The 23,562-nt window shown below is 46.9% G+C and overlaps 3 protein-coding genes across 5 annotated transcripts; 1 reads left to right on the top strand and 2 right to left on the bottom strand.

Moving 5' to 3' along the window:
- The first annotated feature begins 293 nt into the window (after window positions 1-293).
- On the top strand, window positions 294-8,361 carry ccnt2a (cyclin T2a). Of its 2 annotated transcripts, XM_047046347.1 has the most exons (10): window positions 294-501; window positions 1,169-1,250; window positions 1,350-1,478; window positions 1,964-2,024; window positions 2,604-2,666; window positions 3,129-3,174; window positions 4,853-5,016; window positions 5,143-5,213; window positions 5,345-6,521; window positions 6,648-8,361. In XM_047046347.1, exons 1-10 carry the CDS (start codon window positions 344-346, stop codon window positions 6,713-6,715), a joined length of 2,019 nt encoding a protein of 672 aa, XP_046902303.1. In that variant the 5' UTR covers window positions 294-343; the 3' UTR covers window positions 6,716-8,361. The 2 variants fall into 2 exon arrangements, 1 of the variants encoding a protein (XP_046902303.1); XR_006958032.1 differs by lacking the exons at window positions 5,143-5,213; window positions 5,345-6,521; window positions 6,648-8,361 and having other exon boundaries at window positions 3,129-3,557; window positions 4,853-4,937.
- map3k19 (mitogen-activated protein kinase kinase kinase 19) lies at window positions 7,765-17,975 on the bottom strand. The gene is made up of 13 exons (XM_047047444.1): window positions 17,793-17,975; window positions 16,811-17,002; window positions 16,510-16,670; window positions 15,973-16,088; window positions 15,310-15,419; window positions 14,428-14,488; window positions 13,463-13,550; window positions 12,545-12,822; window positions 12,401-12,447; window positions 10,122-12,299; window positions 9,862-9,966; window positions 8,994-9,691; window positions 7,765-8,840 (listed from the first exon to the last, which is right to left on the bottom strand). Exons 1-13 carry the CDS (start codon window positions 17,973-17,975, stop codon window positions 8,759-8,761), a joined length of 4,299 nt encoding a protein of 1,432 aa, XP_046903400.1. The 3' UTR covers window positions 7,765-8,758.
- Window positions 17,976-19,109: 1,134 nt separating this feature from the next.
- LOC124485456 (FAST kinase domain-containing protein 3, mitochondrial-like) lies at window positions 19,110-22,498 on the bottom strand. 2 transcript variants are annotated; one of them, XM_047047084.1, is made up of 7 exons: window positions 22,430-22,498; window positions 20,931-22,310; window positions 20,628-20,713; window positions 20,258-20,432; window positions 20,064-20,133; window positions 19,827-19,941; window positions 19,110-19,725 (listed from the first exon to the last, which is right to left on the bottom strand). In XM_047047084.1, the coding sequence occupies exons 2-7, from the start codon at window positions 22,282-22,284 to the stop codon at window positions 19,627-19,629; spliced, it is 1,899 nt and encodes a 632-aa protein (XP_046903040.1). In that variant the 5' UTR covers window positions 22,285-22,310; window positions 22,430-22,498; the 3' UTR covers window positions 19,110-19,626. The 2 variants fall into 2 exon arrangements, with proteins under 2 accessions (XP_046903040.1, XP_046903038.1); XM_047047082.1 differs by lacking the exon at window positions 22,430-22,498 and having other exon boundaries at window positions 20,931-22,419.
- Window positions 22,499-23,562: the final 1,064 nt, after the last annotated feature.

The following is a 23,562-nucleotide window of genomic DNA, read 5'->3' on the forward strand; positions in this document are numbered from 1 at the left end:
AAGCAGGCTCAGTCAAGTGATTAAGGAGCATGAGAGCAATTTTACAATATTCATGGTTTGGGTCATTTTGGAACGGAACCTTCTGGGATATACTGTATGTATTGACATACAAGTGTATGTCTCGTACAATTGCCTTACACATTAGTAAAATTACATTTTAACGTTAAGAAACTCTAAAAGCAAGGAGGGTAGTTCTTGGTGAATGTACACAGTATCACAAAGCGTTTTACATCACTATGATAGGGGATTGGTGAGAGTACAACCTGGCAACTTTGAAGACCCTGTGTGCCCTGTTTACGTGCATCCGCTCCTCGGTGTCCTCCTGTACGTGTTCTGGATAGCTATGGCGGCGTGCCGGGGATCTTCGTCTAAATGGTTTTTCACCCGGGAGCAGCTCGAAACCACGCCGTCTCGGCGTTGTGGAGTTGAACCAGACAGGGAGCTGTCATATCGTCAACAGGCAGCAAATCTCATCCAAGACATGGGCCAAAGACTCAATGTGTATCCCTTTTAAACTAGCACAACATCGTCACACAGCTAGGCTATCTAGTGCGAGCTTGCTAATGTTATATAGCTAGCTGCTTGTAGTAGTGGCATGCATGGGTCGGAGTCATGGGTCTTGGGCCTGTGCATTATGGGGTTATCTAATTCGCTAGATATTTTGAAATAACAACCAAAGTGGCTGGCTGCGATACATTTCCATCAACACTGAACATTTGACGATGCTAGCCTGTTATTTAGAATGATCCAAATGCTCAAAAGCCATCAATGAACTTTCTCAATACTGTTTATCTCGCATTGCCGTGTGCATGGCCTAAGGCTAGCTAACTAGCTGACTGCAGGAGCCGACAAACTAGCGTCGCTAGCTTCCAATGCTCTAGATAAGTTGTTAATGTCTTATAGTGCTTGATCTTAGCTTTGAATAAAATATGTTTTATATGACTTCACCAGCCTGTCACTAAACATTATTTAAAGCTAGCTAGCTGGTGTATCTTGTCAGTTAGAAGTGGCGTCAAGCGGTGGCTGTCATTTTGCAAGCTAGCTAAAGCCGTCAACATTGCTGGTGTAACGTTCAAACCTTCTAATGCTGTAAGTTATAGTTAAGTAAGTTATAGTTATGAAATGTTTTGCAATGGATTCTGAATACTCTCCTTAACTAATTTCCCAGCTCCCAACTTACAATTAACACAGCTATTGTTTACATGCATAGATTTTATATGAACCACTCTTTCACCAAATTCCACAGAAATGTAAGTATAACGGCAATTCTATTTTACAGTTGTAATTTTTCATAGTCCTTTCAGAGCTTTACAGAAGCTTGACATGCGGTGTTTGTCTCTTCATAACAGATCATTTCTCCAACCACCTTATTTTTGGCTGCAAAGGTTGAAGAACAACCTCGGAAACTCGAGCATGTCATTAAAGTTGCACACGCCTGTCTAAACCCTCAAGAAGCCCCCCTAGACACAAAGAGTAATGTAAGTCTGGGTAGGACTGGGTACCGAGGTCTGGTCACAATTCCTCTTAACTTCTTTTCTTACTTCAGTTGCATGTGTTCAGTTGGTTTTGAGGTACTTTAAGTGGTGTGCATAGATAAAGACAAACCGTGGGCAAGTTCCCCAGACCCCGATGAAGCCCTCTCTCTTTGAAAGTCTGTCAATTCCATTGGGTGTACAAATTGGCACTATTGTAGAATATCTTCATACCAACCCAGTGCCCAAGTTCAAAAGCAACTGAGCTTAGTCTGTGTCTGGGAATCTTGCTACTGAGCTTCCTGCTGGAGAGACCAGGTAGGCAATAGCACAGCAGTGTTTTTTGTAAGACGGATATCTTTGTCTTGGACTAAATGTTATTTGCCCTGATGGACCAGAGAGGCTACATGGTTACTTTGCAGTTGATTAGTAGGGGTAAGAATAAAAGACACATTACAGACATCATGTAATGATTGTCTATCAAACTTCAGGCATACCTCCAGCAAGCCCAAGAGCTGGTGATACTTGAAACCATAGTGCTACAGACTCTGGGTAAGTAGCAGAGTGGATGTGGAGAGAGAGAGCGAGAGAAAGAATGTAATCAATAAGGGTGTTTTATGATTGACAGTTAGCTGTACCACTTGCAGCATGTCAACGTTATTTTCAGTCAGCAGTTCATATTAATTCATCCAGTCTGTTAGATGCCTGTGATGGTAATCTATTGCTCTCTGCCAGGATTCTTATTTGAACTTTCTTAAAAATCTTAATGTTTTTTCTGGTACATTCCTGAAATCTTGCCAAACAGACTTCTGTAATGTTCAGATCCTTGGTCTCTATGGCAACTGGATCCTCAGTCTGTTACCATCTGTGGTGTTTTTTTGTTTTTTTTTTTATAACGCGGCATCCGAGATTATGACATCCAAGGGCTGGCCCCTTACCAACCCCATGAGCTCAAAACAAAATGATATCCAACATCACTCTTGATTTGGTCCCTACACCCTTACTGCAGTCCCTCCTGTTGTTTCTGTGAAGAGTGAGTGGGGGTTAGGTGGGCTGGTTGATGTTTGAATAAATGACATGTCACCTGTGTGCTGTACTTGTTCTACTCACCTGTCATGTATTTTGTTACAGGCTTTGAAATAACTATTGAACATCCACACACAGATGTGGTGAAATGTTCCCAGCTAGTGCGAGGTAGAGGCTTCCTTCTTTGCTTTTCTTGCCCTCTCTCTCCCACATCCTACCTGGTGTGGGTGATAGGAGGGAAAACTACTGACTTAATGCTTATGTAACATGGATGACCTTTGATTCAGTCTGACTGAATATGATGTTTTTCTAGTGGTTTGAGTGGTTTTCAAGACACAGATTGAGCCCAACCTAGATTGATTGAAAGTTATTTTCTGCACCGTTAATGTCATTGTTAAAATGTAATTCCAATTTACAAAATTTCTTAAATCGTGATCAAAACACCTTTTTGGTTCTGAGCAGTGCATACTCTTTTCAAAACCATTTTAATGTAAACAGTAAACCTATTCTGTGTCTGGGAAACTGGCACTTAAAGGGTCAACCTCCTGTGTGAACTTCCATTAGCAAACCTCAGTGCCATGCATCAAAAGTGTAACACCTATTTTTCTTTTGTGTTTCTCTCCCTCACAGCAAGCAAGGATCTGGCACAGACTTCCTATTTCATGGCTACCAACAGGTTGTTATCCAGACCCTCCTTTGTTGCACTGTGACTGCACACTATAGCTTCCTGTAATGCAGGGTACCCTTTCAGTGTCCAACGGCCCCTACGTGTGCCGGTGGCCACCGTGACCCCTACCCCCTCCCGAGGTGCCCCCTTTTGCCGGGGGGTGGGACGGGGGAGTGTGGCGTTGCCAGCCCCGGCCGCAGTGCGGTGTATTGTACAAGGGACCAATGTTGGCACAGTGGGGTTGAATGCACAATGTGAAGTGTAGTGGTGTGCTTGAACCCACACGTTTGCTCGGTTGCGAAAGTGCATATGTCTAAAAAAAGAGACACTTTGGTAGCCTGAGTAGCAGCTAAAGATTACAAAGATGTATACATTACATAGAAGTTCTTCCGGTAAGTACCGCGACTCCTTTCTCTTTTCAAATTCATTGTGTTTTATTTTATTTTTTATTCTCGCCAACAAATTTTCGATTTAAGCTAGTGTAAAACATGCATTTTTGTAGTTGTAATTTTAACCAAATATGCAATTATGTTGACATCTTACTTTTCCGAACCCATTAAGGACCTACATGTACTGTCTGAAAATCCTATTTGAGGCAAACAATTGTTTATTCCATCTCTTGACACTGAATTGGTTTTCTTTTCTTCTTTAAGTTCTTGGTTCAGGTTGTTCATATTCAAAATTTCTTGAGCTTGTTCTTATTTGATTAGGTCCTTAACGGGTTGGTTCTTTGTAGTGCCGGGATGTATTGGGTCAGGATGAATATTTCATCTCGTAAATCAGCTTTGTATGGTCCTATAGAACCCAGTGAACCTAGATAATACAATGTCTGGAACTAACTTTCCAAACCTGTTGACGTGCCAACAGTGTTATTTCGGAGATGAATAGCATTCTAGTAAACCACAGTGTTGTAGTAAACCTGGGGCATGTTGAGCTCGGCACAGCCTTGTGGAGCGTTCACACGTTACATGCAGCACCAGGCTGTGTGAAGATACAGCAGCAATTATTCCAGTTCCTTCTGGGGCTTTTCGATCTGCAATGTTTACGAATTTACTCTTCTCTGCATTGGTTGGAGACGGGACTTCCAGACATTGTACTTGTGGTAGCATGAGGTCAATAGGTTACCAGCCAGCCCATAACCTGTATTTTTAAATGTACTAATCTTTTAAGACTTGCTTTTACTGCTGAAAAACAGGGCAATTCTTTGCTCATCCCCATAGAAAAGTATATATGAATGTTTAATGTTGACTGAGCTTATGTGTTTAGTGTGCTAGGGGTGATATATTATGTAGCATTCTTACACTATTGACATTTGCTGATTGTGGTCAACATTTGGAGGGTAGCCATTTGTTTTCTGTAAGGCTTCAATATCATATGCTTAACCCCAATCTATTTTACCTGAATGTTTGGGTCATGTAGCATAAATGTCAATCAACAAACACCCATAGTAACCTAATTTACTTGTGAAATAAAGTAACTTGACATGAAATATAAATAGTGGAATATGGAACCAAATGTAGCATACTGAACCAAATATTGTCATAACATATCTAATTAGTTAAGGTACTGTTCTGTAGTGCTGAAACTAAAAGTTCTGGGCACTAACAGTGTTTGCCCCCTCTCTTCCCAACCCCCCCCCTCCTTCTCTTCCCCATGTGTGCCCCCCCTGTGTTTGCCCGATGTCCAGCCTGCACCTCACCACCTTCTGCCTGCAGTACAAGCCCACCGTCATCGCCTGCGTCTGCATCCACCTGGCCTGCAAGTGGTCCAACTGGGAGATCCCCGTCTCCACGGACGGCAAGCACTGGTGGGAGTACGTGGACACCTCGGTCACGCTCGAGCTGCTGGATGGTGAGCTGATTGGTTGAATTAGATCAGTGCTTCTCGGATGCTTGGCACTGAGCCGTAGTAGCGTAGCAGAGACGCGTGTCCATTGGCTGAGGGGGAAACCCACCCTGACCGTGGCTCTCTCCTCAGAGCTGACCCACGAGTTCCTGCAGATCCTGGAGAAAACGCCGAGCAGATTGAAGAGGATAAGGAACTGGAGGGTAAAGGCTTCCTTAATTGCCCTGTACACGAATGCTCTTTGCGTCATTTGCAAACCACTGTTTACCCAGGTCTAGCTCCACCTACTAAACCCACTCACAACTTTTGTGCTTTTCGATTCCCTCCACACTAGGCCACACAAGCAGCCAAAAAGCCCAAGGGGGATGGACAGTCGTTGGACATCTCTTTTGCAGGTCCCTCCCTGGTGGATGAGCATTCCCTGGGCGACTCCCTCCCGGGGGTCTCCAACCCGGCCTTCTCCAAAGCTGCTGCTGCCTTCCCTGTCCCTCTGCCAGGAGGACCCCTCTCCCTGGACACCATGGGCAGCCTGCAGGGCAGCTCCTACACCTTCACCGCCCCCAGCGACTGGCCCCAGGAACAGAGCCGAGGCTCAGAGGGGGTCTACCCGCCTCTGAAACAAGACGCACTCGGCCTTCAGCAGGGGGCTCCACTGTCTCTGCAAGGCTCCCTACATCACCCGCCACACAGACCTGACAAAGGGGTAGAGTTCAACCCCGTCAAACACGAACACAAGGGTGGGGGTGGAGGGGGGAAGCAGCAGCAGCCTGCCTATCCCCCTCCTCCCCCTCCTCCTCCAACCGTCCCTGCCCAGAAACTTTCTCTGGACAAGTACCGGGAGAAGCAGCAGGCGGCCGAGGTGGCAGCCGGTCAGAAACGGCGGCAGGAACAGCAGGGCATGGACTCTGAGGGAAGGGACTTGGGGTACACACCCTCTGCTCAATCAGAACACAGAAAACACTCGCAGCCCCACCCCTTTTCCCAACAGGCTTTGGGGGGCGGCGGCAGCAGCAGCACTGCCTCCCCGCTGAAAATGAAGCTAGCCACACCAGGCCACAACAAACCCCCCAGCGACCGTCGGGAGAAAGGGGCGGGCACTCTGAAACTCCGCCTCCCCGTCCCGTCCCAGGGTGGTTCCAGCAAGGAGGAGCTGAAGATGAAAATCAAAGTGTCGTCTGATAGGCACAGTTCCTCAGACGAGGGCGGGGCCAAGAGCAAACATTCCAGCCCGCTGGTAAGCAAGGAGAAGCACCGGGATCGGGAACACATTGCTCACTCCCATGCCCACCGCCACCACAAGCACGGACACGCCCACAGCGGCAACGGCCGCGGGGGCCCAGAAGGGCAGGGGGCAGCAGCCCTCCTCAGGAGCCCTCTGGGCCTCACTAGCGAGGGGGTGGGCCTGCCTCTTGGGCCCACCTCCTCATCCTCCTCCCGCAAGAGGCAGTACACTGAGGCAAGCCACAACCACCACTCCTCGAAATCGAGCCGGAGATCCAAGGGCTCAGCAGGTAGTTGACCCTCCTCCTTCCAGTTCCTCTGTACTGCAGTGTCCTGTGTTCTCTCACAGCTGTGTGCCTAACCCTCCCTTCCCCACTCCCCCATCCCCCTCTCCCCCTCCTCCTGTCACACCTCAGGTGGGCTGCGGACTTCTCAGCACCCTAGTGAAACTGGACAGGAGGCCGGGGGGGAGCCAAGAACCTGAGGCTCAGGGAACCAGCGGCCAGCACTGCTACTAGTACTATTCAGACCACACAGACACTCACACGTTCTCACACGCGCCACCTCCCTGTCAAGTGCCCGAGGAAATGAACTCATAGAAGCCTTTTAGCGAGGCAGGAGAAAGGGAGGTGAAACGGCGACAGGAAAACGTAAACATGAAAAGTGTTAAAAGGACATCTCGGCTCGAGAGTAAAGAGATACATTTGATGCTTCCTGATCATTTTGGCGAGAGCTGCTGTGGCCCGTCATGGTTAGCGTTAGCTTCCCTTGCTGCGTCCTCCCTAGTCTTCATAGGTCTGGGGGTGGGCTGTTCGGAGGACGGCGTCATCCTTCCTAGTTTGAATCTCCGTGGGAGGGGGGGGGGGGGAAAGTATTATAAATACTGAAAAAAAGCATGAAAGGTGCAATTTCTCTTTTCTTTATTATGTTTCTGTTTCCATTGTTTTAATGGTCATGTAAACACAATTTCCACAACTAACACACTGTGGTGACGAAACGGGCGTTACCTCTGCAAGGTAGGAGAGGTTGATTCTGTCGTGACCGGTGGTCCTAACATGGACGCTAATGAAGGCTGGATATTTTTAGTCATGTTTTTTTTCTTTTCTGGAATGAGTCTCTCTCCTTTTGTTTTATACTCAATACTGTATGTATGATCTGCATGTTTCAATCATCAAAGGGATAAAGCAGAATGCTGACTGTTTACAGAAAGTGGAGATAAATGTACATACATTTTTGTATGTTTAAAAAGCTATACCATAAATACTCAGGTTTGGAGCTGCTTGTAATTATAACAAGATATTATATATGAAAAAAAAAAAGACTATGGTAAGGATGTAGGAAGTCCCGCATCATCAGGTGATTCTGACTGCAGCATTCCACTGATGTGCTTTGAGCCTGTACTTGGCTTGGCTGCCAGGGGTAGGTGTTCTACCGAGCCCCCCCCCCCATTCCCACCCGTAGGGAAGTCAAGGCTCCTACAAACCAACACACCTGGCGTGTGGTCAGAGGCCATGCAAATTTGTACGAGTTAAGTTTTATTTTTTTCGGACCTCCGAGAAGACCTTAAGCTGGATGCCAAAGGTTGTGCCTCCCAAGAAAAAGAAGTAAAAAAGACACGAGAAGAGGACTATAATCTATCAAAGTTTACATAACCTTTGCTGTGAAGTGCATTTAAACTTGTTGTTGGCTTGGCGCTGTAGCCCCTAGATGCTAAACAGTGCCGTCCTGTTGGGCCGTAGTAGGACCGTACATCCATGTCCGGTGAAACACAGTGGAAGGCCTGGCTGGCGCTGGGTTCAATAAAAGCCCCACCAGTGTTGTTGATACCGGGGCGCTTATGCAGTTTTCCACGTTTATTTCCTACTGTGCGGAAGATGTCGTCCTCAAGTGTAGACACGACGTAGCCTCTCTGTTCAGTTCCAGACTGTTTTACTCCTTTGTTTCAGCGTGCAGTAACCCAAGACCAACACATCATGTTCCCCTTCACCGCTGGTAGTGTGTCAACTCTCGCGTGTTGTCAAGATGACTGGTTTCATAATAAGAGCAAGAGCAGATCTTGACATCCAGTTGTTTTTGTTTCATTTCAATTCTACGAATAAATCTTAAAAGGTTCTCACTACCTTAAATATATGATAGACGTGTGTGTTTTTGGTGTCACTGCTACCATAAACATGTACGTGAAGTGATTGTGAAAGCTATGTTGAATAGAAGACCCACCTATGTTGTGACTGCAACATACTGCTATATTTTAAATGTGACACTACACAAGACTTTCAAGTCCATATTTACATTCATTGTTGATAGGTAAGTCAGAATGGCACTTCAATAATAAAGAACATGTTACCAATAGGATACACATCCTCAGAGAACTTCCTTCCATATCTGCATCTGGAGTGAGTGATCCTAACCTGTGCACGTTGTCCAGACCATCATGTTCCCCCTGCACCTGTTCCACAGGAGGAGCGTGTATGCTAAACAAGGGCCAGAAGAGTCCATTGTCCTCATGTATAAGTGGCAGAACGCCCCTTCATCTGAGGCTGAGTCCTCTCTCCTTGGGGATGAAGGCGTGGTCCAGTAGTTGTTCTGCAGTAGGTCTAAGGTTCTGATCACTGCAGAGAGGGGAGAGACTCATGTTTGAGAAGGGTGATCCTCCATTTATTTATGAGTTTATGATATGATTGATAGTTAACAGTAGGTAACCTAACAACATAGCAAAGCATAGCCTTTAACACATATTGACCCAGGTGAAAGTCTGTACACACCTGGTCAGGCACACCTGTACGAAGTCCCTGGCCTCCCTCGAGAAGCCATCAGGCAGGGAGGGCATCAGCCCCCTCCGTGCCCCGATGTAGAAGAGGGCGGCCATCTTGTCCATGTGTGACAGAGGGGGCTTCCCAGTTGCCATCTCAAACACGGTGCAGCCCACGCTCCAGATGTCTGACTTCCTGCCATGGCCGCTCTCGTTGATCACCTCCGGTGCCATCCAGTAGGGGGTGCCATGGACGGACTTGAGCAGCTCGCTGCGACTTGCGGTGTGATTGAGGCGGCTGAGACGCCGAGCGCAGCCAAAGTCAATGAGCTTGACCACGCCCGTGGGCATCAACATGACGTTGTTGCCCTTCAGGTCCCGGTGGATGACTCGGTTGAGGTGAAGGAAGGACACGCCCTCCAGGATCTGCTGGGTGTACAGAGCCAGTACCCGCTCAGGCAGCGGGCCGAACCGGTGGAGAATGCTGGCGATGGAACCCCCGGGAACGTATTCCATGAAGATGCTGACCACGTGTCGCCTCAGCAAGGTGCCCAGATAGCCCACGATGTTGTGGTGCCGCAGGGTTTTGAGCAGATCCACTTCCTCCTGTAGGCGCTTGTATTCCTTGTCTGCTGTTTCAGGGTCGGCAACATCCAGGGTCACCTGCTTCACAGCGATCAGCTGCCCATGGCTGGTCAGCCCGCAGTACACCTACGACCACACACAGGTCAAAGGTTACTCAGATAGTGTCTCAGCCTAAACTCAAGGCCTCTTCAGGGTAATTCATCACCTGACTTCCAGCTGTCCACATCATTCCCTACAGTAGTGTCAATGTCCTAAGCTCTGGGAGAAGATAACCTTTTCTATCAAACAAGACTCACCGTCCCATACGCTCCTCTTCCCAGCACTTCCCCCTTCGTCCAGGTGATGGCATCATCCATTACCTCTCCTGACCCACTGAGCACTGCCTTAGGTGATGTGGCATCCTGGTAGAAAACACAGGGTCGACTGTTACCAAAAGTATAGGTTCCAGTGTCAATAGACAATATACTTTTAACTGTAGTAAGTGTGGTTAGGCTATTCAGTACAGTCATACAGAGATTTAGCAAGACAAAGTACATAATACATGTATTACTATTACCCCCACTAATGATTTCTCCTCTCTGTGAGCAGGGTGATCTCTGAGTTCTCTCCTATGTGAATCGTAGCTCTCTGACGCGTCCCTCTCATCCAATGAGATCAACTCTTCTGCGAGGCACCTCAGCAGTTCGTCTGTCAGAGGCCCCTCCCCTGCTTCGTCCAGAAACTTCTGGAACACGGGGGACATAGTCCTGTCACAGCTGCCTGAGGTCCATGTGTTGATCTTGGGCGGCACCGGGCTGGCTGAGGGAATAGGTACAGGGTTGTCCAGGTGTCCTGCACTCCTCCTGTTATCATCGTTGTCACTGTCTGTCAGCTTCCCTCTCATATATTCCCAGACATAGAGACCCTCGTCATCCGTGTCTGATGTCTCCTCACTGTTGTTTCTGTTTGTGCGGCTGCTTTTTCCTGACGGAGGGGAAGTAGTCTTCCCCCCTGGAATACAGTTTGGAGTGAGCGTCTTCGAGCTGAAGCTGGACAGAACTTCCTCGATAACGGACAATGTATGGTCTTCCACCTGCAGCTCTGCTGTGTTTGGAGAATTCCTCACATCATCCTCTTCCTCACTCAGTTCTATTTCGTTCCTGTCTGGCTGGATATGCCAGTCCAGGGCAGACACAGCCACCTCGATGCCAGTTTCTTCAGGGGAAGCAGGTGTTGTGGGAGGCTCCACTCTGGGCAGCATGGCCCTCTGTTTACCTTTGCAAGAAATCAGCTTTTCTACAGGGCTTTTCTTCCGTCTGCTGGCCTCAAGTGGTTTCTTGGGGTATTTGTACTTTGCTCTGTGTGTTGGGGTCTTCTTATGGGGGGCAGACTGAACTGTTCTGCATCTTTCACATGAGCTGGACACTCGGAGATTGTCGTAGACGGGGCCTGCAAACATCTCATAGATGGCCGGCCCCTCGTCTCCACTGTGGATCTCCTTGAACATGTCACTGTAAGGTATGTGGTCCACCGCAGACTTGGCTCTGGGGGTCCCCAGGGACCCTGGCTTCTTAGGCTGCCTGACACTCTTAGGCTCCCCTGGGGCTGCCTGCTTCTGAGCGGACACCTTTTTATTGTTTAACGTCTTCTTCTCAAGATTTGATCTTTTGACGCAAGGCCTTGGGGGCTCGACGACCCTCTTGCGCGGAGAGCTGGAAGTGTCCAAGATTTTCGGACCAGCCATGGAAGAACCGGATCTGGACTTGACTGGGTTTTCTGTTGACTCCCCACAAACGACAAGATCAGGTGTGTGTCTGACCTTGGCTTTGATTAGCGAGGGAACAGAGGAAGTTCTCAGGTTGCTTTTGGAATTGGCACGTCCTCTTGCATGGTCTTTGCGGGCTAGTACGTTAAAAGACTGGTTCGTTTGCGAACTAGCGCTGCCTCTTCTTTCTTTGATCTTGACGGGCTTGACGAGCTTCATCTTCTTCTCTGTCAGAGTGATGTTCACCGTAGCAGGAAGACAGGGATGCTTGGCGTCCGCTGTGCTGACCTTGCAATTGTCCTCCTGGATCTGGACTTCTCTGCATCCCTGTGTTTCAAGTGCTTGGAATGTTATGACTGGTGACTGATCTGATGTCGGTTCTCTTGACATAATCTGGAAAGTCTTCTTTATCAGTTCCGGCACCATAACTCCTGGTTGATCCTTTGCATCGTTGTGTGCCTCCAGGTCTGAAGAATGACTGGGCCTTATCTCATTCACAGATGTACTGGTTTGTACTGTCTGTCTCTCTACAGAGGGACATTTGACTTGCTCTATGGGATAGATGTGTTCAGTGGTGCCCCGCTGAATCGCCAATGGCCCTCTAGTCTGACTGTGAACTTTGTTTCTCTGCAAGTGCATTCTGTTGTTGATATTCTGTCCTGACTGTCCCAATGGGGACTCGTCCTTATCGTCTATATCCTCCTCCTCCTCCTCCTCCAGGTCAATGGAGCTGTGGCAGCTGGTGCTGCTTGAGCTGCTCTCCTCGCTACCCCCCCTGGTGGCCGGAGGTCCCCGGACACCTGCCCAGGAGAGCCTGTCCCTCCTCAGTCTGGCCCTGGAGCTCAAAAGGGTCAGGCTGATAGGCTTCAGGGGAGGGGGGTGCCTGAGCCTGGGTAGGGCTGCTCGGTCTCCCTGCCTCCCCTCCAGAGGGGCCAGGTGCTTAGGGGTTCTTGGCATGGGGCATGTTGGGTGCAGGGAAGGCAAGGAGCCCTGGATGGACAGAAACAAATGATTAGAGAAAAAAACTGTGTTGCCACGTCAAAACTAAAGCCATTTCATATTTTGCTGAAAATATTTATTTGGTAACCTACCTTTCGACCTTGAAAACTTCTCTCTGTTTCACTACACCCAACAAGACCTGCAATTTAGGAAAAAAATGAATGAATGAGCAGGCTTTACATACTGTACATTGATCACTTGACAGAAAATTCCGGCACATTGAGGTCTATGCTTACGTGTCTGGATGTGTGCGCGGGCCTGGAGCAGTGAGTTTGGGTCCATGAGAGGCTCCATGAGGCTGGGGGCAGATTTGCTGAGCTGGCTGGGCTGAGGAGCAGCCAGGCTGTGGACTGCCACAGACTCACTCCTGCCCCTGGGTTTGGGAGGCACAAGAAGGCAGGCTGTTCCTGTGGTTCTCAACGGGCCAGGGGAAGCCAGAGAGGGGTCCAATGTAGCCAATCTGTCCAAATGGCGGCTTCTGTCCGTCCACAAGCCGGGTAAGGAACCACTTTGGCTGAAGGAGGAGAAGAAGATGATTTGATAAATGTGAACAAACAAATTCCGGACAAACAAATGTCAGGTGTTATCCATTATGTGGTGGTTTTCTCTACATTTCTTTCCTGTGTCTTTCTGTCATGGATCTCTCTCTTTCTCTGGCCACAGCAGGGGGACGGTGGCTCTGAAAGTTGATGCTGCAAAGTGAGAGATCTTTTCAAAGTTTTTTTTTCTCTCCAGCAGATGACTTGGACTTCTTTCACTACAGAGCTCCACAAACAATGGTCTGTTTCACAGACTCTCTCCTCTATTTCTGCCCCCCTTCCCCTTCCCCTACACTGTAGAACAGCATGCCCTTGAGACACAGTGACAGGCCAACTTCTGGCCTATCTGTGTAACTGGATCTGTCACTCTCTGTTTTGGTGTAAAAGTGGGAGGAAGGTGTTGAAGGGGGCGGGGATGGAAGTATGAATAGTTTTGTTTGTACTCAAGTGTGTGTTTGTGTGAACAGATGGCGGTGTTTGTGTTTCTGCTCCTGTCAATATATCCCCTGGTTTGCTGTATTGAAGGGTTCCTTTACAGTTGTCCTAAAGTACAAGGAATGTGTGTGTGTATGTTTGCTTGTGTGTGTGTGTCTGTCGGTTTGTCCGTACGCTCACCTGCTCCCCTTCCCCACATCCTGGTCGGCTTGCCTCAGGTCTCTCAGGGTTTCCATGGCGCCCCGGAAACAGAGTGGGATTCCCTTATCTACATTGTGCACACACACACACATCCACACGCACACACGTATAGTATAGTAGTCTGGTTCTCACACATCATCAGTGTTTCACAGAAGTTTCCTCTTAGGGTCAAGGATCAGTGTTCCTTTTCACTTTTGGTACAGTTGTTCACCATTAAACAATGTTAATGTCTTCCTCACAGAGTCTGATAAGAGCAGACAAAACATATAACATTCCATACTGCACAGGATGGAAAGCTGAACAAAGTTAAATTGAAGACATTCACCTTTAAAAAACAAATTCTTAAACACCACACGTTGATAAAATTCAAGGCAGTCCCATGACAATGTCAGTACTGGTCTTCCAAGGCGTTGAGGTCAAACAAAACAGTTGGTACATGATTCTCAAACCACAACAGAAAACAATAGCTGTTACCTGTTCCTGAGCCAGTCTGTCCAGTCCACCCTCATCTTAGTATACCCAGCTTATATGACACAGAGACAAAGTGTGTGTATCGTATCCACCTCTCGCCTCTCTCTCTGTGCAGGGCTGCGGTGCATCAGACAGGGGCAGGCAGCTTTCTCAGCTGGGGGCAGTTATATGTGCCTCCCTCTGATAAGAGAGGGTGCATTAGAGCCCAGAGGGCTTGCCCAATCATCTGAGGACAGGGACAGGCTGGCCATTGTCACTGTCCCAAGGTGGGAGTGGCTAAGAGTGTGAGGGAGGGGTGGAAATAAAGGGAATGTCCTGAAGAACCATATTTCGGCCCATAAACTGCGTATTAGTCTATAAACCCAGACAAGTATTATTGGGAGTTCAAACACCAAATGGAGTGGTCATCTAAACTTTTTTCTCCCTTATCAATTAGTACCCAACTGTCAAAGCTTGTAGAAAGTATATCTCACCTTGATTGTTGGGTTTATGGTGTTCTGATAACAGAACCGGATCCAAATATTCCGGGTCATCCTGCGAGACACAAAATTAAGATTGTTGTGACATAAGTATGCACTCTTTACATTGACATTGCCTACAATATGTTGATTTACTCAACCATGTTGAAACAGCTGACATAAAAAGTCGGTCTTGATATTATCAAAGTGGCTGTGTTGATTTCCATGTGACTAAACATTATCCATAAGGGAGGACACAGTGAATGGCTCCAGCCACTGATTAACTCACACTACCCTAAAGGAAATTGAAACTACGCCCTTCAGTTCATCAGCACATTGTCTCCCAAATTGTTGTGTGTTTATATGGCCCTAGTTTGTATTAACCATCTGGCTGTCTTCCATGCAATCAGTGGGCTCGGTCATTAGCCAGTGAGCAGCTGCCCTCTCTGCTTCTCACCTGCGAGGCATTCACTCATCCCATTAGGATGTAGCTAAGGCTCAGCCACATAGAACACCCCTGCCTGCGCCAATCACCCCAATCTAGCACTCCCACCTGGGGCCTCTGGGTCCCAGAGATTAAGTCAAGTGTGGCCACTATGGCATCCAGCCATTTGGATAGATTAGTGATTTAAGGGTGTGATAATGCCTGTGTGGGTGTGCAGGCACTATTGACGCCCGACCACCAAGCCTATTTAGTGATCTTGTGTAGGAAATACTTCTTTCAACAGACAGACCTGACCTCACACATTCATAAATAGTAACACTAAAAAAAGAACACAGCACAGACAGTAAATATGAACTAAATAGTACAACGTCTAACCAGTCTAAAACGGTAACATTTTCAATGGCATAATTGTACCCAGAAAAGCTGATATATAACGGCGACGGTCCACTTACCTCTGCTGAGGACTGGAGGAGAAGGCTGCGTGAGAGAGAGGGGTTCGGGGGTTGGCCCAGAGCCCACGGCTCCTCAGGGGGGAAGCTCTGCAGGTCCAGGGGCGTGGCCGCTGTGTGTTTACCCAGCAGAATGAGACAGAGATATGGAGTTAAGGGGGGAGTTTGAGGGCAACAAGGAGCCCACAAGGCCTCCTCTCACACACACACACACACGCATTTAACTACAAACCACCCTCTCTCCCTGGAATCCTAGAGGGTTTCCTAAATGGGAGTTGGTTTTGAGGAAAGCTGATGTGCTCCTATATACTGCGCACACACATATACACACACACACACACACACACACACACACACACACACACACACACACATACACAGTCAGCACATCAGCAGCCAGGGTTTAGAATGAGTGACCGTTCCGTTCTAATAGGTAACTAGAGAAGCTGTGTCTTTTTCTGGGTAGGATCAAATGAACATGAAGGCCTGTTGCACAATGTGAAATATGGTACCACTAAACAGAATATGCTAATAACTAGATGTAAAGTGTATAGGCTTCTTATAAAAGCCTCTTATTATAATATTATTAACTCATAATATTACACAATGGTATGTATATGATGTCAATCCACTGCATAGGATTCCATGGCTCGGTGTGGTATTTACCAGTTGGTGTGAGGGCCTGGAACAGCATGTGGAGGAGTTCCTCCTTCATGGGACTACTGATGTGAGAGACGTAGTGCAAAGCAGAGCATGCCTGTAGGTCACACACCTTCACGTCACTGGAATGGGAGGAGACAAGGAACAGGGATGAGACCAATACACTACCACAATACAGTCAGAACAACAGTGGACCATGGTGCACTTGAGATATATTTAGGGTCTCTTAAAGAATATTATAATTCGTTGATGGTGTTGATTACACTGCATGCCAAATGGAGGAAGTCAGATGACTGAGCGGGTAGGGAATCGGGCTATGACTCAGAAGGTTGCCGGTTCGATTCTTGGAGGTGCATAATGAAGTTGTGTCCTTGGGCAAGGCACTTCACCCTACTTGCCTCGGGGGGAATGTCCTTAGACTTACTGTAAGTCGCTCTGGATAAGATTGTCTGCTAAATGACTAAATGTAATCTAACACAATGCGTGAGGTAACTGTTGGCTGGACTGGAGGTTAGAGTCATTCTATGAAGCTGTGTATCTTACACTGATGCCGCTAACAGCTCCCTCACAACTTCTACGGGCCTGTATTCCCATGGCAACAGGGAGCCGAGCTCTTCGAACATGTCGATATCACGGATCGCCAGCATCAGTGGATTCAGACCGTCCCTGTTCTGACAGTTTGCATCCACAAGATCACTCTGAGCCTGAAACACACACCAATGTTCCAGTGTGACTACAGCCGAGCCAGACCTCATTCAAAATGTCGACAGTCTACAAATCTGGAGCCAGCATGCAAAGTAAACATTGGGTAGACACACACACACACACAATCTACCAGTCCTACCAGCAGGTGCTGCAGTGAGTGGAGCTCTCCCTGCCAGGCAGCCTGGAGGAGCTGGGTGTGGTGGGGCAGAGGCCTGGACATGGACCAGAGCAGCTCCCTCTGCAGGGCAGGAGGACTCACGTGTAACGCAGTCTGGTTGCTGCGGTTGCACAGCGTGACATCAGCTCCCTTTCTCAAGAGGAAGTGCACAACCTGACAACAGAGAGATGCATGTCATCACGGAGGTCGATTCCGTGTAGCTTTGTATTGTTGTCTTGGTTGGTTCATTGAAATTTGATTTTAGGTCAAGCAAAGGAATTAATGAATCATTGTTGTTCTGTAATTGTCATTTTCCATATCTTCCCTAATGTACCAACAACAGGTTTCTCTGTGCTGGGTTTGTCCACCTGGGGGACAGGTGTAGGGAGATCCCTATGGCATCCCTCGTCATCAACACTACCAGTAAGTCACCAGCTTATTTGGATCTTGCATAACACTGAGGTCATCAGTTGTTCCACTCCTGGGAGCCATGACATGGATCTCTTCATGGTATTGTTATTGTGAGGAAAAATACAACTAAATAGATAACTCCTCGTGTCCAATAATAAACAGCCCTGTCATATCAACAGGAGATCGTAATGGACAAGTTCATGTGAGAAACTACCGCGCTAAATCACATTAATGACAAGGAATAATTATTTATTATTGATGCTTGATTCAATCATTTACTATTTATAGCCATGTGTGTGATTTATAATGTTTATATAGCATTTATGAACTTACATTAAAAAACACAAAGAATGACAAAATATGACCTGCTTAATTCATACTGTTATGCCTTTTTCAATAATCACTAGCATCAGTCACTCAACAATGAGAACAAAGACTACGTCTTATCTGTCCAGCTACACTCACCTCATTAGGGAGTCTCATTCTGTGAATGCAGCAAGCTACAAAGGACCCACCCAACCAAGTCAATCTCCTCCCTAAAACTTGAATTTACCTCAGTCATACCCCTCTGGCAGGCTGTGATGAGTGGAGTGCAGCCCTCCTCTGTCTGGGGAACATCCACTTCCTCCCAGGGACAGTCTTCCAACTCTAGCCCCAGGCCCAAGTCCCGGCCTGGCTCCTCCAGCTCAGCCCTCAGCATGTCGTCACCACTCCCCCTTCCCTCCATCCTCTCCATAGTCCACCAGGTCCTTGGCAGGTCTGTGTGAACAGCAGCCAGCAGGATAAAGATGAGACTGTCAGATTGGCTGTAGCTGCTGATCTGTCACTATGGCTCTCCTTAGTTCTCGTCTGCTCTCCCAATGATTCCCAATTTGCCTCCCCAAAGCTGTGCTGACGGATGTCTAGAGACATGGGTTGGATGAGGTGGTTGGTTTGCTGTGGAAACCTGCTTACTCTCCTTTCTCTAGACCTGGTCTAGTGTCAGTACCTGTGTGGGTGCAATATTATATCAGGGGAGGTTTGTTGTGAATGTCAGTGCAGGACTCTGGTGACCTGGTCCCTGATGGGTAAAGGGGTGTGGAGTAAATTTCCTCTCACATTACAACATTGTCTCGTGGTGTGAATTATTAAGACGCAGATGTAAGCATTAATGAACAGGGCATCAACACTATGTTAATATCACTGACAGCCCTAACTGGCTTCACGATCAAATCTAGCTGGGGTCACCCCATTACCCAGCTTTGCGTTGGAATAATAAATGACAACTACTTACATTAAAACAACACAACAAAGCCAAGAGGGAGGATTTCTAAGTTATTATGCAACCAACAAACCAAGTAATGTTCTACTGATAGTGAGAGGAACACATGTATGGTAAAACCCAAACAGCATGGACTCAGATGAAGCCAGGAGTCTGTGAAAAGGACTAAACACTAAACTTAACTCACCTTTAGACTTGAGCTGTATCTCCTCTTGATTTGAATCATTTTCTTCCATCATTTGCTCTATTTCCATGCTTGATTCACATACAATCCAGTGCTCTATTAGAGACATATATAACGCTATGCATCGATCGAGAAGTTCATGTTTTTTTGTATTTCAACAGCCTCTCCAGTGTGTACACTCCTTGCACTTCTCTCCACATGCCTCCCTCTTCCCTGGGCAGGTCTGAGTTTACACTCTGTTGCCTAGGAGATATTGTCAGCCCAGCAGGCCAAAAGTGGATTAAATGCCAACAAGCTTTATGCCCTGCAAGAGGAAGACTAAAAGAAAGCTGCAACAATTGGCACTCAAAAGACAGGACATGATTCTTTCTTCAGTTTTTTTTTAAATGTTGGCTGCACTCCTTTAATAAAGAATAAGGGCAATATACAAACTTAGTTTTTTATTGTACAGTTATGAGACTTTGAAATTCCCCCATACATGTATAACTTGTATTGCAGTACTTCCAGTTCATATTCAATCATTTAAATTACATTATAGCTATGTTCAAATGAACTAAATATTGCACAAAATAAACAATCTCCCACTTGGAACAAAAAGAAAAGGTCTGTCGATGATTATTCATGGTAATTAGTACAAGGCAGAGGAAGCTTCGAAGCACACAGCTTATCTATTACATCCAAGCAGCCCGTTATGCCTTCCCCTCTTGCGTAAAATGTACTATACCATGTTTAGCAACCCTTAGGCCTTCAAGTTCAACCGATATATCCATAACACAAACAGCAGTGTTACTCAATGCATCAAGAGATGATTGACAGTTTAGGAGAAAACATCCTCCATCTTGTCTTCCTCAGCTTATGTTACCACCAACCAGCAGGTTGTCGACTTGTCCTGTTTGTTTGCTGATGTCGCCCAAATGTCCATAGAGTTATAAGTCTGTCAGATCAGCGGCTAAACTTGAAGATGGTGGGGAAGATCTTCTTGTGGAGGTAGCGCACCTGGTCCTCCGGCCTTCTCTGTCTCTCAAACTCATAGTAGGGGATCTGGAGAAGAACGAAGCAACAACAGACAGGGTCACTGACGGGGCTTTTTCTAGTTAAGTTCCATCGAGGTTCAGGAGCATTTGCAGTCGTCATGTCGGTACCTGTACCACCTGGTAGCCCAATCTACGGAGGTGGCGCCTCTTGGTGGCCTCCTTCCCCAGCAGGTGCTGGGTGTTGCTGCAGAACCGGTCCTTACCATCCAGACACAAGGCCATCCTACAACACACAGACACACACTTCATCTTAACCACGTCTACATGTGCATTTTTTTTTTTACAAACATAAAGAACGTACTCTATTTATTAATTGTATGAGTTCAGTCTACCTGTGTGACTTACCTCCTCTGAGTGTGTTCCCATTGAGAGAGAGGCAAGACAAAGCCATCTTCATCCAGATTGATCTCCAAGTCTGGCCAACAAAAACAACCATCGGAATGACTTCACCTGTTTAATCCTGTCATTAAACTGTAGTAAAGTCAACATACTGTAGTGCATATTACAATTTAGAATAGAAGAGAGCAGCAGTGAATCACCTATAGTGTATCCAGTCTGTGTGAAAACTCTGGTGGTGTAGTGGTCCTTGCCCCCAAGTAGAGTGCTGAGAGGCCCTTTAACCTGGCTGTAGAGATATCTGTCCATGGGTGTCTCAAAGGAGTGGTCCCCAGAGGAGAACTTCTTCATGTGATAGTAGTAAGGCAGCCTGCGACCCTGGAATGACATACACATAATGTGGTATATTGTAAAAATTAAGTTTAAAATGTGTAGTTCTATAAAGATGATCTCCATTGAAACTCCATGGAGGCCCAGTGTGGTCATGTCTGGAAAAAAAGCTTTGCTTGTGGGTTAATTTCCAATTCATGGATGTATTCATGGAATGTCTTCAGTGATGCTGAGTGCACTCACCCTGTAGTGAGTGCACTCCAGTGAGGTGGAAAGGTTGAGCTGGGTTAGCTGACCCAGGGAATTCTTATCCAGGGGCTCCCCTTGTGCTGTGAGAGAGAGAAAGACATGGTTACATACTAGATACACAGCATTCATATACTACACCCCCACACACACACACACGTTGTATATCACATGCAGGTATGAGCTAATAGACCAACAATCCCACACCTGAGGAGAAACACAACTGGGGGAAAAGGTCCTGTCTCATGCACATTCACACATATAAACACACACTCAGTAAGGGAAAGAGATATGCGATACCTTGCAGCCTCTGCAGGAAGTAGGGGCTGAAAACCTTGGACACAAAGTTGAGTGGGAACCTCTCTAGGTGGATGCATGAGTGGAGCACCTCGATCACAGACCGGGGCTGGAACTGGGAGAAACGGGACTGCAGGACGCTCTCCAGCTTGCTAAACATCTGACCGGAGCAATCCGGCAGGTAGTTCAGCCTTCCCATGGCCACGATCTGGCAGGCGATCTGGGGAGTGCTGTACTTCTCCGCGTTGCTGACGAAGCCCTCTGCTACGGCCTCAAAGATAGGCTCAGAGCGCCACCTCATCTGTAGGCAGAACTCCATCGCCGTGCTAATGAGCTCCACGTCCCCTCCTGCTATCCTGCCTGGGAGGTGCTTCTCCATGGCTGGCAGGAACCCCTGATCATGATGTCCAAAGTGCATGAGACTGGCCAGGACCCTTAGCAGCTCCTGGTCTGTGAAGTCCTGGAAGAGCCTAGAGGCCCTGCGGCTGAGCTTGAGGATCAGAGAGATGGCCTGGCTCTGCTGTAGGGCCCCCAGGAAGTGGAGGATGTCACTGATGTTGCTGGCAGTCAGTCTGTGGATCAGCCTCTTTGTTTGCCTGTGTAGGCCAAACATCCACGGGTGGGTGTCCTGGCATAGAGCCAGGAGGGAGTACACCTGGGCAGCATCGTCAGGAGAGAGAGCCTCGTCGATGCTAGCGCTCACAGAGTTAAGGACCTGCACCACAATCTCAGATCTCCTGCCTTCCAGCTTGTAGGCCACCTCTCCAAGGTGGCACAAGTGTGGTAGCTTGATGTCTGTTTGTGAGAGTTGTGCTCTGCACTCCTCTTTTAACCTGGAAACTACTGGACTGTTAGGGTCCACACCAAACTCCACACACACTCCCAGTAAAATGGCAAGATGTTTGATTCTCTCTTGATTACTAGGGGCCTCGGTCAACCTGGTGCAGAGTTCCGGCAAGACCTCGCCTTCAAATAGGGCCTTCATCGTGAAGGAATCTCTTATGGCCTGAGTCTTGTTTGGAGAAATAGGAGATACTGTTTGTGTGACCACGGCACCTGTTGCTGTATTACATGAAAGGCATCTCTCAAGATGCAACATCAGTTCGTGGTCTTTTTCCTCTGTCGATGGCAGGTTGCATAACTGATGTGCCATCGCCCCTCTCTCACTTGTGGTATGGTAACGGAGCAAAGTTGAAATGCACGGTGGTGCTAGACTATGTTTGCATGGTACTTCCACAGTAAAAAGTCGTGTAAGCATATGTGTATGACTTTGCGTTAAACCACGACTTAAGACCAACGCGTGAGCGGAATACTGACACATAGCTCTCACAGAGGATATGCAGGCAATTGACTTCATAATTGTTGAAATTATAACGATTCCCCCTGAAAGTCAAATAGAAATAACGCATGTACAAGACAGTAGTGAGAAACAGTAGCGAGAAACAGTAGCAACTGTATTTCAGGTATTAGTTCACAATCCATTCAAACTAATGCGTACTCACCCTGCAATCGAACGATGTTTATGATATAACTACGGAGACTTACAAAACATACGTGGTATGTTTGGTAACAGCTTGTGTAATGCCAAATGTCTAACATTTGCTTCCATCTACTGGTGATAGTAAGTACGACAGCATGAAAAACCTTTGTTGAAGTTTACAAAACTAACAACCTTCTCGCGTCCACTACTATTCATTACTTAACAGATGTGACCGGGCCGTAAGTCATACATGTGTATTATCGTATTACATCATGACACATGAATTGTGTTTTTTGGACATGCACTGTAATTCAGTCAAACCAAAGTGGACATTTCACCCTAGCTGTTGATTATTCAACCTTTTGTATTTTCAGATTGGGCAAGCTGCTCATTTGGCAGAACAAAAGCCCGTAAAATCTGATTTACGACGCATCGACTGATCAAATTGACACCAATTCTTATTTCACTTATTTTACACCAGGTGGCGCAATGTACCAATATACCATATCTTGTTTCCCCTGACAATATTTCTCATGAATCCGCAAACATGTTAATAACAACATCAACATAGAGAAGCAAACACTAGGATGACTGAACTAACATGTTCTAAATCACTTTACTCTATCACTACAAATCCAGTCTGTTATACATCTAGATGTTATATATTTTGCACTTCTAAATAAACATACAATGGTAAACATGCATTTCTTTGCTTCAGCTGTGTCTGATGTGGAGCAACGTGGATAACTAAGGGTCATCATCCTGCCCCCCCCCCCCCCCCCTCTCTCTATCTTCCCAGAACATCTCAAAGAAGATGAGCTTCGCATGCTCAAGGGAGCACAGCCTCTCTTGTCCCATGTCGCATTACTCTTCAGGGATCCATCAATATTGCAGCATGTTCGTTTTGGAACTTTGAAGTCTTGAGGGAGCTGTTGTTAACAGTCGTAGGGGAGTCCATTAAGACACATATGCAAAACGGATGAAATTATTTCTACATTTCACGGAAACGATGTGGATTGCAGTAGTCTTTTGATAATCCAACAGTGAAATGTCACCAAGCACAAAAAATAAATGCACGTGCCCACAAATATACAGTATGCACGCACACACAAACACATGTTCATACAAACACACACACATACACATACACACACA

Source organism: Hypomesus transpacificus, chromosome 23 (assembly GCF_021917145.1).
Source record: "Hypomesus transpacificus isolate Combined female chromosome 23, fHypTra1, whole genome shotgun sequence".
Classification (NCBI taxonomy): domain Eukaryota; kingdom Metazoa; phylum Chordata; class Actinopteri; order Osmeriformes; family Osmeridae; genus Hypomesus; species Hypomesus transpacificus.